The sequence below is a fragment of the Xiphias gladius genome, chromosome 12 (assembly GCF_016859285.1).
Source record: "Xiphias gladius isolate SHS-SW01 ecotype Sanya breed wild chromosome 12, ASM1685928v1, whole genome shotgun sequence".
Lineage (NCBI taxonomy): Eukaryota > Metazoa > Chordata > Actinopteri > Istiophoriformes > Xiphiidae > Xiphias > Xiphias gladius.
In genome coordinates, this window is record NC_053411.1 from 4,980,190 (window position 1) to 4,995,510 (window position 15,321).

Here is a 15,321-nt window from a genome sequence, read left to right on the forward strand (position 1 = left end):
TGACATGTACATCGGGCCACATAATGCTATGTGTATCATCCTTCCTCTGTATTTTTTACCCAGGCTTTATTAGGGATTATTTGTGCTGCCGCACCCTCAGCTATTATGACCATTATTTGAATACTGCCTTTTATTTTAGAATGAATGGCACTTCAGTGTTTTTGATTAGCTTATCTGACTATATATATATCACTTCAGCAAAAATTGTTAGATTACCAAGAGCATTATAGGATATAGTTAGAATTACTATATAGCAGTACTGAATACTCACCAGGGTTTTGCTCATATTGTAGCTCTCATCTCTTTCAAATAAATGACAACTGCTGGACTAAAACAAGCCAAAAATGTATAGCATTCTGCCTGATTATCTTATTTTGACTTGGATTCTTGATTGATGTGTACCTACATCATTGCTTCTTTCTTGTCTCTGTAATAAATAGAGTTTGAGCTTTAAGTCACATGCATGTGGTCCCTACCTAGATGTTATCATTAGCTGTGGGAGCTGGCACAAGCAAATTTTTGAAATACAGTGTGCTCTATTTTTATTGAATAACTCATTGTCCCTTTAATAGAAAATGGATGGTTCAAATTTTGTATTGGAAATGTGCTTCAATGTCCATTATAGCTCTCCTTTCATGCAGTGCCCGTACTTTTTAATATTATAAAGTGGTGTTTGTAAACATTAATAAACAAAAAGAAAAACTCTCTGGTGTTGCAGTATGACACTTATCTTGCAATCACACAACCACAGTCATGCTCATGTTTTTGTGGTGATTCACACCTTTTGTTTTCCCTGTAGCTGAAAAAAATTAAACAGGACTTCTTAAAATGTAATTTGTTGTAAATGTAACAGTAAAGGAGTCAGGTCTGTGCTCAGATTCAAGTTATATTTCTAGAAGTTTACTATGTCCCGTTTCACTCTCCCCCTGGGTGTCTGGGTGAGATCAGGTACTGAGGTTCATCTTTTTGTGGATGTTTTGCATCCTTCTCAAAGAGGGCAGTGACCTTTGCAGCTCAAGCCGAGCATCAGGGCACAGGAAGATGTAGAAGAGGGGATCCAGCAGGGTGTTGAGGCTGGTCAGACCGTAGCACAGGCGATAAACAAGGAAAATGGAACGCTCCAATCCACACGGCTCATCAGTAAGCAGAAAGGACACAAACCTGTATCCGCCCACGAGGTGGTAGGGCCCAAAGACAACAATGAAATTGACGGTGATGATGACTAGGATGCCCACAATTTTGTGGCGCTCGTGGTCAGAGAGGGAAGGTGATCGTCAGAGTGTCACCCAGATGTGGGCTGAGGTGTAGCTGAGGGAGGAAGCAGAGATGCAGATAATAACTCAGCCTTTTCATCGGAATACACAAGATGACATAATCTCCCCTAAAGACAGTAAACATTTTTTGTCAAACCCACAGGATATCACTAAAAAAAACCAACCCAAAAACCTGTTCCATGTTCTGTGATCTACATTCACAGCATATTATCAGTTTTAATCCTCATTTTAGTTAATGTTACATTTTGCTGGACAAATTCCAAATATTTTTATCATATAATTTCAACTTGAGGTTGGTAAAAAGTCTGCTTCCATTTTGCTGTTCCAAAAAGTTGCCAATTTCGATGACTTAGAGTTGAAGGAAGTTCTTGTGCAGCGGAGACGGTCGACTCATTTGACCAGGGAACCTTTACATGAACAGGTTTGGAGACACAATAGGAATATCTTCGCTGAGAACACGGGGTTAACTCACCCTAGTATGGTACATGGCAGCAGAAAACCAAGGACCACGGTGGCAATCTTGAAATGGGCGTATGTGGGACGGCGTCCAGGAAATAATGCTTCAATTAAAGTACTTCGACAGGAATTACATTTATGACATTGTGTTACCTGCACAGCACCTTCAATTTAACTCAGCACTGCGTAGCATTTGTATAGCATGTACTTTTTGTATATATTACAGACTGATGCCCGAAGTGTCCTCTGATATTGTTTCAGTGTTGTTGTAGTCTGTCATTTAGTTTTCACTAAGATAATGTGACATTCATAACAATCATAAAATCCTAAAACATAAAGCTGTATAAATGACAACTGTCAGTGACAGTTTCTTTTCAGAAACCAGTAAACCTAACAGACTTTATATATGGGCCTGACTCTTAGAGGTCTTAACAAATTAGGCTGGTTCTTATAAACTGCACTTCCTTTTGAGGTGCGACTTCCTATTACTCTACTTAACAACCCATGAGGCCGGTGCTGGGCACTGTGTCACAAAGTAAAATAGCATGACAGGGACTTCATCAGACTCAGACAAACAGGTAAGTAATTTTGTTGTGTAAAACTAATGGAATGTGCCTTGTAAATGGGCAAAATTTCATCGCTCCATTATTTGCTCCTGGGGGTTGAAGGAAGGGTTAATTGCAGGACTGTTATATTAGACTGCATACTTTTTGGCTAGGTGTACCTAATAAACTGACAAGTGAGTGTATCTTGGAGTTTTATAATAACAACATTATTTCTCAGTGTTTGCAAAGATGCATAACATTATTGGGTGAAAGTTGCAGTGCTCATATACAATAAGTATAAACTCGTGGTGGTAAACCAACGCCAGGCTGTGGTTTGCCCGAGCTCCAGAGCACATTTTTAACGAATTTTAACGTTGCTCAGTGAAGATAAACAGAGGATTAGACCTGGTGTCTATAGGCAAAGAGTTTTAACTGTGAGCTAAGCCTGTGTGCATTTCTATTTGAAACATGCAGGGTTTTGTCTAACTGCTGTATGAGTTTCGAGCACTCAGTGGTTTATTTTATATATTTGGTAAAACCAATTCAATTTTTTTTTTGTACTGATTATTTGCTTTGGATAATAGTTTTATTTCATTAGAGGTAGTTTTTGGTTACACTGTTACTTATTGGTCAGTTGGTTGTTTCAACTGGTAAAATGAACTTAACATCAAATGATGCATAGTTCGTAGGCTTTATAAATAGGGCACTCGCTGAAAAATAATAAATTCAGCACCTGTGGTGGGAAACATTGATGGTTAGTTAACTTTGCCACTTCCTCTCTCTCTTATACAGTAATTATACAGCCCCAGGCTCTAAAAGTTCCTATCTTTTCTTATTTTTTTCTATTTAAATTACTATTATTGGTGTATAAAGAATGAATAAATTATATACTCAAAAAAAAAGCCATTACTTACAAATCATAAACAGCTTTAAATCATCAAGTTTTAAAGGGTTGCAGAAATAAGCCGAACAAATATGCAAAGATCATTTGCATGCAGCAGCCTGGAGAAATAACATGTTCACATGTTCTTTCTTGTTTTGTTTCATCTAGAAGCAGTATGGTTTGTTAAGAATGTGATAGTGTATTTAAGCCTGAATGACAGCTTCTCCATATTTAGAATAACCGGAAATTGTGAATGTTTAACATATTTGCCATGTTATGAACAACTGAAAGTTTTTGCAGTGAATTGAAACTGTTGGTGAAATGTTATAGAACTAAACTAAATATCTCCATAGCCATATAAGAAAGCCATAAGTAAGCTCCTAGAGCCGAAACACTATTCATAAGTATTACAACAACAGACATTTTATAAACAATCCTCTTTCTATATTCTTAATTTTAGTTTTGTTTTTTTCCATTTTAAAAAGGTCTGCCTGCTTCAAAACAGATCCTATCACTTGAAATTGTAAATTGCCTGTTTAATTTTACATGCTCTAATGTCTGTTGCAGATCTCGGCAGTGTGAAACAAACGGCTAAGTTGAAGGACCCAGACGTTTTCCCTCCACGATGGCAGAGTGTCTTTTCAAACAGAGTCCAAATATCAGCATTAACCCATCAAACCAAACAGTCAAGATGAGTTCTTTGAGTGTTTTTACCATTTCCCTCCATGGCCTTTTCTCTTCCATCGGCATCATAGAAAACCTCCTCATCCTCGGAGTAGTGGGCGTCCATGTCCGCCGCTCTGTCATCAGTGTCTGGATTCTGAACCTCGCAGCCTCTGACCTGCTGGCCACCGCTACCTTGCCCTTCTTCACCCTCTACATGGCATGCGGCGACACCTGGACGTTAGGCACGACCTTCTGCCGCATCCATTCCTCCATCTTCATTCTCAACATGTTTGTCAGTGGCTTCCTGCTGGCAGCCATTTCTATGGACCGCTGCCTGGTGGTGATGAGACCTGTCTGGGCACAGAACCACAGGAACATCCAACTAGTGGGGAAGGTATGTGGGGTGATTTGGGCCTTGGCTGTGGTCTGCACTGTCCCATTCTACATATTCCGTGACACCATTACCCTACCCAGCGGAAAGATTCTCTGTTACTACAGTTACGCTCGATTCCCCCCTAGTGAGCCGTATGACCTGGAAGCTTTATGTAAGCATCGCAAGGAGGCCTTGGCCTTCATGAAGCTCTTCCTTGCCTTCCTGATCCCTCTACTTATCATCATCCTCAGCTACGGTGCCGTGAATGCCAGCTTGTCGCGCAGAGGCTGCCGACGCCCTTTTCGTTTTGTTCGGCTCGTAGTGGCCGTGGTGGTGAGCTTTGTACTCTGCTGGGCTCCGTACCACTTCTTATTTGTCATGGAGGTGATGGCTCCCAGTGAGCATCCTGTGCAGGAATTTGCAAGCAAGGCCCTCCCAGTCGCAGCAACCTTGGGCTTCCTTAACAGTGTCCTCAACCCCATTCTGTATGTGTTCAGCTGCCCGGACCTGTGTAGTAAGATTAGACATTCTCTGGGTGCGGTGATGGAGAGTGTTCTGACCGAGGACCTGGCAGAGCTGGCCAGGCGCCGCAGCACTGCTCGCAGCTCCATCGGCACCACAGAGATTATGATGAAGCACAAAGATTCCATTACAACCGTGAGACCTCTGAAAACAGAGGAGCAGGAGCAGGAAGAAAGTATCGTTGACTCTACTCATAAGTGAAGAGTTGATTTTGTTTAACGCACAACTTCCATGCCAAAAATTCATGCCTACCTTTAGTCCATTGAGGATAATGTTAATTCCAACACATCACTCTCATCAGTACAACAACAGAGTCATTTCATACTCATCACTCTGCTGCTGCTGACAAATACAGTTTTCTTTCACTTCCTGTTGCTTCCCTAATTCTCTTTGCTTCCATGTTATCGTTTTTCTGAGTTGATGTTAAGCCACTGTCAGTGAAACACAAGGCTTAACAAAGATGCAGCACAGATGTTTCAAATTCAAAGTCATCAAACAGCTCCCTTGGCATAATCCTGTCGGTGGGCTCTTAATTTGAAACATAGGCTAGGGTTATTAAATTTCATTGAAGCTGAGTTAAAACCTTTCGATGGGCGGAGACGTCGACCATCGGGACATTGTTATACTGATGGAGTGAGCGGCATTGACATGTACATCGGGCCACATAATGCTATGTGTATCATCCTTCCTCTGTATTTTTTACCCAGGCTTTATTAGGGATTATTTGTGCTGCCGCACCCTCAGCTATTATGACCATTATTTGAATACTGCCTAGTATTTTAGAATGAATGGCACTTCAGTGTTTTTGATTAGCTTATCTGACTATATATATATCACTTCAGCAAAAATTGTTAGATTACCAAGAGCATTATAGGATATAGTTAGAATTACTATATAGCAGTACTGAATACTCACCAGGGTTTTGCTCATATTGTAGCTCTCATCTCTTTCAAATAAATGACAACTGCTGGACTAAAACAAGCCAAAAATGTATAGCATTCTGCCTGATTATCTTATTTTGACTTGGATTCTTGATTGATGTGTACTTACATCATTGCTTCTTTCTTGTCTCTGTCATAAATAGAGTTTGAGCTTTAAGTCACATGCATGTGGTCCCTACCTAGATGTTATCATTAGCTGTGGGAGCTGGCACAAGCAAATTTTTGAAATACAGTGTGCTCTATTTTTATTGAATAACTCATTGTCCCTTTAATAGAAAATGGATGGTTCAAATTTTGTATTGGAAATGTGCTTCAATGTCCATTATAGCTCTCCTTTCATGCAGTGCCCGTACTTTTTAATATTATAAAGTGGTGTTTGTAAACATTAATAAACAAAAAGAAAAACTCTCTGGTGTTGCAGTATGACACTAATCTTGCAATCACACAACCACAGTCATGCTCATGTTTTTGTGGTGATTCACACCTTTTGTTTTCCCTGTAGCTGAAAAAAATTAAACAGGACTTCTTAAAATGTAATGTGATGTAAACGTAACAGTAAAACAAGGTTTGATTGTGAAGTTTCCACAATGGTTTATTTCCACACACAGGCCAGTCTCTTTAAAACTATATCCAGACAAATTTCAAGTTGTTTTTCAGATTCTTATAGGTCTATACTTTGAAGGCACAGTGGATATTATTGGTCATCAAAAAAGATTTTATTTTGGACAAATATGAAACAGTGACTTTTTATATTTGTACTTAATCATACAGTATTGACGTTATTTTAAGCAAAAGTTCAAGTCTTTGCACTTTGATATGTTTTTGCTACACAATCAGCCTCTGAATCAAGATTTAGATGATTATAAATGAGAAACTAAAACTAAAAACTGTAATAGTTGAATTCACATGCACAAGCACATGAATTTCCACTGGGTGGTGCAATTGGTTTCACTAAACAGCAGGAGTCAGGTCTGTGCTCAGATTCAAGTTATATTTCTAGAAGATTACTATGTCCCGTTTCACTCTCCCCCTGGGTGTCTGGGTGAGCTCTGGTACTGAGGTTCATCTTTTTGCGGGTGTTTTGCATCCTTCTCAAACAGGGCAGTGACCTTTGCAGCTCAAGCCGAGCATCAGGGCACAGGAAGATGTAGAAGAGGGGATCCAGCAGGGTGTTGAGGCTGGTCAGACCGTAGCACAGGCGATAAACAAGGAAAATGGAACGCTCCAATCCACACGGCTCATCAGTAAGCAGAAAGGACACAAACCTGTATCCGCCCACGAGGTGGTAGGGCCCAAAGACAACAATGAAATTGACGGTGATGATGACTAGGATGCCCACAATTTTGTGGCGCTCGTGGTCAGAGAGGGAAGGTGATCGTCGGAGTGTCACCCCGATGTGGGCTGAGGTGTAGCTGAGGGAGGAAGCAGAGATGCAGATAAGAACTCAGCCTTTTCATCAGAATATACAAGATGACATAATCTCCCCCCCAAAGATAGTAAAAAAATTTTGTGAAACCCACAGGATATCACTAAAAAAAACCAACCCAAAAACCTGTTCCATGTTCTGTGATCTACATTCACAGCATATTATCAGTTTTAATCCTCATTTTAGTTAATGTTACATTTTGCTGGACAAATTCCAAATATTTTTATCATATAATTTCAACTTGAGGTTGGTAAAAAGTCTGCTTCCATTTTGCTGTTCCAAAAAGTTGCCAATTTCGATGACTTAGAGTTGAAGGAAGTTCTTGTGCAACGGAGACGGTCGACTCATTTGACCAGGGAACCTTTACATGAACTGGTTTGGAGACACAATAGCCTATTACATGTAGGACACAATAGGAATATCTTCACTGAGAACTCGGGGTTAACTTACCCTAGTATGGCACATGGCAGCAGAAAACCAAGGACCACATTGGCAATCTTGAAATGGGCATATGTGGGACTGACAGGGTACTGCTCCAGACACAGCAGTCTGTCAGAGTCAAACACTGATGGTAGCAGCCCACTCAGACAGAACAGGAAGGTGAGGGTCCAGACTGCTACACCTGACATTGCCGCCACCCTGACAGTCCGCACCCTGCGGCTGCTCAGAGGGTACACGATGGCCAGGCAGCGGTCCAGCGCTATTAAGCATAGGAACATGACGCTGGCGTAGATGTTTACGTAAAACACGTAGCCAACCAGCTCACAGGTCAGCTGGCCATAGGGCCAGCGGTGCACACCCTGGAGATAAAGGATCCACAGTGGCAGGGTGAGCAACTGGAGGAGATCTGACAGCAGCAAGTTGAGGATGTAGACTAGCTGGCAGCCTCCCCCACCTGAGCGACCCAGTTGGTACAGTCCCCAGAGAGACAGCAGGTTGCTGGGGAGACCCAAAGAGAAGATCAGGCCATAGATACAGGTCAGGCCAAATGTATCTGTGTCCAATGGGAGGTTGCAGCTGTCATTGGACATGTCTCTATTCGTCAAACACCAGACATAGGAAACTAGAGAAGACCTCACTCAGACGTGGACTGACACTTGCAGGATGACGAGTTGATGCAGAAATACCCATTCATGCACCCAAAGCAAAAGAAAAGACAAAAAGTCTCAGCTGTTATCAGTTTGACTCATCTACTTGTCATTGTCCATTGTATAATATTCATAAATGCATTCTCCTGTGGAGAAGGTCAGGCTCAAATTTTGTGCTGTCAGTCCACCAGTCTTCAAAGCATCCAGGATCCATCAGGGGAAACCAACATCTGCAAAGCAGATAGCATGCGCATTCTCAGATGGTTTAGTATCAGCAGGTGCATGAGGAATTAAACCATATAATACAATACAAGTCTTTTCACTCACCTCTCTAAGCTGTGAGACCGACTTTGTTCCGCTAAAACTTGCTGCCTGCTCTGCAGGCTTGGTGACCTGTACTCATGAAATGTTGGGAACACGGTGTCTCGACCAAGCCTTGTCTATTCTGTGATCGTTTCCTCCACAGGAAACCCACTTCTTCAGCTTTAAAGGCAACATCCTGAAGCAGGAGAACGCCTTTCTGCCCCAGAACAAAAACATACGCTCTCTCTTTCTCCTGTGTCTCCCTCCCTCTTACTCCAGTAGTAGAAAGGGTGATTGAGGTGGACAGGGGCTGTGAGGGGAGGAACTAATGTAGGGTGTCCACTAATGCCTTTTACACTGTCGGTTGCTGGCTATGTGCCATCAAACAAACTAACCCTTCTGCTATATGCTGTCTTTAAACATGCTGTTAAACACATTTGAATATTCTGTCTACTATGTAAGTATGTGGGAATTTCATTTAGGAGCTTTAGGTGTGCTTTATAACTAAACAGAGAGTTACTTGTTTTTGCTTACCTTGAGTATCTTGTTAAATGTGTGTGTGTATGTTTGTGTGTGTGTGTGTGTGTGTGTGTGTGTGTGTGTGTGTGTGTGTGTGTGTGTGTGTGTGTGTGTGTGTGTGTGTGTGTGGGTGTACAATATCTGTGCAAGTCTCGAGGAGACATAAATCTGTTCACATGGACACATTATGGACACTCATAAAGTAAGTTTCCCCAAAGTAAACCGTCAAGTTTTGTTACGCTTGCGTGTGTATTTGTGTGTGTTATGTGTTATGTGTTAGGGTTAGGGTTATGTGAAGATTAGTGTTACAGACGGGGTTAGGTATGTAGTGGTTTTGGATAAGGTTACTGTAGATTTAGTCTCCAGAGAATGAATGGAAGTGTATTTATTGCCCTCCTAAGTGACAAAACCAAGACGTTGTGTGTGTGCACGAACATATCTGATTTACATGAGTCGATTAACAGACGAGATTAAAACCACAGAAGGAGAGAGCAGATAAACAACCCTGTAGAACAGATCATATTTTTTGCAGTAAAATTAAATGTCGCAAATAAAAGTTGTAACTAAACCTTTCCTCTCCAAAACTGATTTAATTAATACAGTTTATAAACAGTGAACATGTTAAATTTAACCAGGATTAATTTTTCTCTGGCACCACGGGAAAAAAAAATCTTACACAATTGAAGAATTGTGTAGCTGAAGAATGGGTATGTTGAGACAATGGGTGTTAGGCAGTATTTTTACCACATAGTTTCAAAGGAAGGAGGCTCTAATCACTCACTCTGTTTCCTTTAAATGTCACCGATCTCTGATTTATTGAATAACCCACCTGAGACATTACTGCCACCCCTCTCCAGAACTGTGAATAAAGGTCTCCATCCCCCTGTGTGGACCACTTTCTGCATGAAGAGACACATATCAGCTTTACACAGCAATAACAGAAAATCAGCTCCGGGGGGAAGTGTCCCCGGAGAAGATCCCAGTAGGAGCATGATATGTTGTTCCTGCAGCAGGCTGGCAGTGTACTGCAGGAAGTCTTCTTGTTCTCTACTGTAATTGGCAAGAAAGAGAGAGTTGTACATACTAAAATCACATAAAAAAGAAGGGGATGAATTCAACGCCATTTGAGCTTCACTAGGCTCAACCATTGGCAGTCTGAGGTACTGGGCTATTGATCCACACTGGATCAATGAAAAACTGGGTCAAAGCTTAAACTCTTGAGTCTGGGTGGCTCTACAGAGTTATGCAAAATTAAGTTAGTGCAGGAAGTTGCAATGCGGAAAAACTGGTAACCTCATAGCTTGTAAAACCATTTGCCAGGATATGGCAAAACATCTTCAGCTCTGCTGCTAGTTTCATTTTGACCAAATGGCTTTTTCCTCAGTGCCTGAGCTCTCTGTTTGACTTGGCCTAAGGTTCTTTTCCAAATTCAGCAGCTACAAAAAAAAAAAAAAAAATTGAACTCACTTTGATCTCACATTTGCTTGTGGTTTGCAGCGCTCAATGATCTCATAATCAGAGCATATGGATGAAACTAATCACAAACTCACTATGGTCAGGTTGTCAGACAGAGGCTGTCACCATTTTTGTCTCTGTTTTTGTTCATCAGAAATGTGAGATCCTTGATAAACTGCTGTAGTTTATATGGGAATGATATGATGATATGCCGTGTCGCTATTGTCAGGAAAATTAGTCCTTTGTTTGGTTTCTTCTTGACTTAATAATTTCAACCCAAACAGAACCACAACTACGGAAACTAGCTTAGAAAAGCAGTTTATATGACTAGGAAGCTTGAAAACAGAAGGATACGTGTAAGGTTTGAGGATAAGTGCATGATATCAAAACAGTTCCAGATTATCTTTTAAAGTGTCTTTTAAAGTATGAAGGACTATATTAGGTATAAGTGAAAGTATTCCCCAAAACTCCCTGTGGTTTTTCCTCCTATATCTCTGGCAAAAACATTTCTATGTCAAGATTGTCTGCATCTAAAATAAACATTTCACAACAATTTACACTGTAAAAACTTTATTTTCTGAAAAAGTTTTAAATTTGAGGCAGAAACGTTTCTATACCGTAAATGAGTGTCAGCCGGACAGTCATTTAGTATTGTTGAAACATTCGAATCAGTCACTCTGCTTTTATCTTTCTCCTGAACCTCCGGCAGCAGACAACCCTACAGACTAAGGATGAAGCCCAGACAAGGGCTCCGATGAGGGCCATTATTAAGAGAGCCACATCCAGGCAAAAGTAGGAGTACCAAGGCAAACTAAAACCTGCTGACTTCAAATGGGCTGCTCCTTTGTTCCTAATGACGTACTCAATCCAAAAGATGGCAGTGTCCATAGGAGACATTGGTTTATCTCGGTGTAGCTGGGAGAGATGCTGAATGTTGTTTCGGTACAACGGTGTCTCTAGGATGTCCGTTAGAGCCTCAAGGAAGTCTTCTTTGGTGAGCGATTTGGCCTCCAACACCCGAGCTGCCCTGCGCACCTTTAGCCGGAGTAGGTTGTCAAACTGGTCAAAGAGGAGCGGCAAGCCCAGAACAGGAACACCATGGTAGATGGCCTCATAAATGCCATTGGTGCCTCCATGGGCCACAAAGGCACGAGTCTTGGGGTGTCCCAGGATGTTGTTTTGAGGCAGCCAGTCCACCAGCAGCGTGTTGTTCCCCAGGGATGAAGGCTTTTCACCTGCAAACCTCCACACCACCTTCTGAGGGAGCTGAGCAAAAGCAGCAGCAATGGCCTCTGTGACATCACGAGGCAGGGCTGACACAAACGTCCCCAGAGACATGACCACCACCCCATGCTCCCCAGAACTCTGCATGAAGGCCTCCAGCTCAGCAGGGAGGGGTTTAGCCTTTTTGCACTGGAACCCCCCTATGTAGACTACATGGGGCATGGTTGGTCGAGGGAACTCAAAGACAAAATCTGTCCTCACCAGCCAGATATCAGCTTCACGCTCCAAAGACAACAAGTCAGTTCCAGGAGGGAAGTGCCGCCGGAGCAGATCTGAGTAGGCAGCGTTAATGATAAAGTGCTGCTCAACAACACTGTAGAGATAATGTAACACATTCATGGTCCTTTCCAGAAAATCCATCTGATCATGAAGTTCACTTCCTGGCACGGGGACATAGGAGACAGGAGAGGGAGCTATGGTGAAATGGCCTTCCCCAGTATTAATCCAGCGCACATTGAAAACCACTGGCAGCTTGAGGTAACTACCCAAAAGGACTCCTATAGTCAGAGCAGGGTCCGTTAACATTAAGTCAAACTTGGCATCCTGCATCTTCTTCATAAAAACAGGGTCATCCAACATTGTAGCAGCTGCTCTGGCAAGGATCACATGGCCCTTTGCCAACATGGATGTAATCAAGTGGTTTTGGCAGAAGGTACGTATAAAAGTCAGCGACTTGCGGCATTCCATAACATCTTGTAGCATTCTATTATAATAGTTCTTGTCTGACTCATCCTCCAGCATGCTCACGTTAACAGAAGTATAAATGGAGGAGTTACCAGGAATGTACCAGCTCTTGGTAGAGCGCACCACAGTGATGCTGTGGCCTCTGGAGTGCAGCTCTCGGAGGATCACCTCCATGTTGATCCAGTGGCTGCCATCAACGGGTACTACCAGAATCCGACTCCCACTGCAAAAAGTGAGTTGAAGCAACAGGAAGCAGAGCCCTGTCAGGAATACTGGGATTTTGCTGTACATGCCCTGGGAGAAACAACAGATAGAATTGATTAGACTTGTAAAACACTTCACAATAAGGTGACGGCTCATAACGCTAGAGGGTTTTCTCCTATGTCTAAACCTGAATTTGACAAACAGAAGAAAATAGCATCTGTAATCTGTGATACATAACATTATCTAGTTTGTGGTTCAGTAAGAGTACAGTGCGTTGTGTTTGACTGGAGCAGAGATCAGAAGCTTAACCGTGAACACCAGGTGCGATATGAGGTTTGCCACTATTCATTTTCTATTGGAAACTGCTTTGCAAGGCATTGTGGGATTCCAGACAACATGGGACTGACCAGCATCCCCCCAAAAAAAGGGAGGGGGCAAAGGATGAAAAATTTTAACGTATATGCAAATGCAGAAATGAACTACATCTGCTTGCCTTCTCCACAGTGATTTGCAGAACTGCGAAACAGACAACGAAAAAGTGACGATCAAGATCAAGAAGTGTAGTCGGCACCTGTTGTGGCCTGTGGAGGAGGAGATCATTATTGTAGTGTGAGAGATCTCTTTTTTGTATGTCCCTCACCTCTGGGATTACAGATACAAACAAAAATGAAGTGCTGCTTGGCACAATGTCAAGAAAACAACTTGGAGAAAGTCATAGGTTGCATATATACACCTCAGCTCAGATAGAATGGGCAGGGGTGATGTCAAGCTATTTGTTTGCTTCTGGTGGGTCTTTACTGTGAGTTTTCCTGCTTCTCCCCTACTTTACCCATCCTACTCAACATGTGCTCTGCTCAGTAGCCTTTTAAGACTTACAATAAACAATTTATTCTTTACAGGGTTGGGGGCTGGAGGCTATCCCAGCACACCAAGAAGTTTTAATGTTTAAAGTTATGTACTTTATAAACTGTATGATAACACAGTGCGAGTGTATTTTATTTGGTACTAGTTAAAGCTACTCTAATTGATTAGCCTTTTTTGTCAATTTCTCTGTTAAAAATTAATTAGATGACTTACCTTGTTCTTGCTGTATCCAAATCCAGAAGTTTGGCATGAGCTCCAGGTCCTGAGTGAGCCAGTATATTATATGGTATCTGTGTTTCCACGCAGGTTAACATTTACACACACAGGTCCCGTTCAGTCAGGCTAAAGTCCAGTATGTGGATTAGATGTCATTTACAAAGGTCTAAACTGTTGCTTTTAAGCACCAAGCTAGTTGTTAAAAGCAATGGTTTGAGTTAGTATATCACTGTGCATATTGGATATCAGTAATGGCTTTGTCAATGGAGTTACCAAACATTTTGCTTTTGTCTTAATTGTGTCAAGTCATTTCAGCCATTTTTGTCTTTCTGTTCACATGTTCAGTCATTTAATACAATCAGTGCAAGATAAAGTTATTAGATGGACTTACGTGAGTGCTAAATGGCTGTTTTTTGCCCTATCATTAGCTTGTTTTCGTGTGTGTTTCAGTGTAACCTTATTCCTCAGTTCATCCCCTGCTCAGCTCAACCTTGCTGTTAATTTCTTATTTCCGTGGATAACAGTTTCCATTTCTTACAGATTCCTATGTGAGCACTCACGGGCAACTTTCATGTACCAGCTTCCCAAGCTGATTCGTGAGGTAGTAATTTGTAAAAATTGCAGTTAGTTCAGCTGAGATTGATGAGGAAACTTCAGGGAGACCGGGGGGGAAAATCCATACTGAGACACATTCAGGCAGTGTGAGACGGGAGTGGCGGGAACGAGGGAAGGAGGAAGCACCAAGGTCACGCAGCGGAGGGAAAATAAAATGAGCATTGGTGATTACAATAACAGCCAAAGCCACTGTTCAACAGTCGTATCAGTGGACTGCACCCTTCCCCTACTCTCCTCTGCTCTGTGGCTTTATGTAAACCTGAGCATGTGAACAAGAGTCAGCTCGAGATAACAGCAGACCACTGAGATAAAGACACGCAGCTCGTGGCTCTGATGTCTCTAGAGTTTAAATGGAACATGAATACAGTATGTTTACCACAGTGATATGTCTGAAAAACTCTACTGGTTCATTAAGTTACAAATAAAACTACATTTCTTTTGCTCTTGCTCTCTTGCTTTCACAGCTTACGAAGAGCTAACGTTTGGCTTTATCACTGTGCAGACCAGGCTTGTACTTACTGTATCATTAGTTGTGAGAATAACCTTCGAAGAGTCCTCGAAGGAGCAATCTTCTAAGTTCTTTGCCAAAACTAAAGAATCAGACACATTGACAAACATGTCACTGTGACATACAGGAAAGTGTAGCAGTGACCTTTAAGAGCGGCTCTTACGTGGTCACATGATTAGACATGTGTGCTCAGAGCAGTTCATCCAAATACCTTTGTCCTACAGATCATTCTGTAGGAAAAAAAAAAATCCATGCATTTTCTCAGTTATAATCTGCAAAAGCATACAGGTTTCAAATTCTTAAATTAAATTTCCATGCATGAAATGCTAATATCTCCAGTAGCATTAGTAACAAATGCATTTAATACGTATTGCCACCCATATGAAATATTAAATTATAGGAATTATATAATATATAATAATAATATAGGAAACTGGCTGAAATTATAAAGAAAGATAAAGTGGAGAAAGGGGAATTCTGCTGCTGGCAGAGAAG

General features: G+C 41.6%; 3 protein-coding genes and 1 pseudogene across 5 annotated transcripts; 1 reads left to right on the forward strand and 3 right to left on the reverse strand.

Annotated features, from left to right (window-relative positions):
* Positions 1-944: 944 nt before the first annotated feature.
* On the reverse strand, positions 945-2,010 carry LOC120797687 (annotated as a pseudogene).
* Positions 2,011-3,783: 1,773 nt separating this feature from the next.
* On the forward strand, positions 3,784-4,920 carry LOC120797688 (prostaglandin D2 receptor 2-like). Its single transcript, XM_040141537.1, has one exon. It carries the CDS (start codon positions 3,784-3,786, stop codon positions 4,918-4,920), a length of 1,137 nt encoding a protein of 378 aa, XP_039997471.1.
* Positions 4,921-6,264: 1,344 nt separating this feature from the next.
* On the reverse strand, positions 6,265-8,741 carry si:dkey-165a24.9 (G-protein coupled receptor 4). 2 transcript variants are annotated; one of them, XM_040140465.1, is made up of 4 exons: positions 8,502-8,741; positions 8,166-8,404; positions 7,537-8,025; positions 6,265-7,072 (listed from the first exon to the last, which is right to left on the reverse strand). In XM_040140465.1, the coding sequence occupies exons 2-4, from the start codon at positions 8,219-8,221 to the stop codon at positions 6,649-6,651; spliced, it is 969 nt and encodes a 322-aa protein (XP_039996399.1). In that variant the 5' UTR covers positions 8,222-8,404; positions 8,502-8,741; the 3' UTR covers positions 6,265-6,648. The 2 variants fall into 2 exon arrangements, with proteins under 2 accessions (XP_039996399.1, XP_039996397.1); XM_040140463.1 differs by having other exon boundaries at positions 7,537-8,404.
* A 2,382-nt stretch (positions 8,742-11,123) lies between these two features.
* ugt5g1 (UDP glucuronosyltransferase 5 family, polypeptide G1) lies at positions 11,124-14,918 on the reverse strand. Of its 2 annotated transcripts, none has more exons than XM_040140270.1 (2): positions 14,838-14,918; positions 11,124-12,713 (listed from the first exon to the last, which is right to left on the reverse strand). In XM_040140270.1, exon 2 carries the CDS (start codon positions 12,708-12,710, stop codon positions 11,124-11,126), a length of 1,587 nt encoding a protein of 528 aa, XP_039996204.1. In that variant the 5' UTR covers positions 12,711-12,713; positions 14,838-14,918. The 2 variants fall into 2 exon arrangements, with proteins under 2 accessions (XP_039996204.1, XP_039996205.1); XM_040140271.1 differs by lacking the exon at positions 14,838-14,918 and adding an exon at positions 13,701-13,746.
* Positions 14,919-15,321: the final 403 nt, after the last annotated feature.

What these genes read in the sequence shown, in the direction of transcription:
- LOC120797688 (XM_040141537.1), top strand. Translation starts at nt 3,784, where the DNA reads ATGGCAGAGTGTCTTTTCAAACAGAGTCCAAATATCAGCATTAACCCA.
- si:dkey-165a24.9 (XM_040140463.1), bottom strand. Translation starts at nt 8,117, where the DNA reads ATGTCCAATGACAGCTGCAACCTCCCATTGGACACAGATACATTTGGC. An exon ending in CTGCCATGTGCCATACTAGG is followed by an intron (nt 7,073 to 7,536) that starts GTAAGTTAACCC and finishes TTCCTCCCTCAG; the next exon opens with CTACACCTCAGCCCACATCG.
- ugt5g1 (XM_040140270.1), bottom strand. Translation starts at nt 12,710, where the DNA reads ATGTACAGCAAAATCCCAGTATTCCTGACAGGGCTCTGCTTCCTGTTG.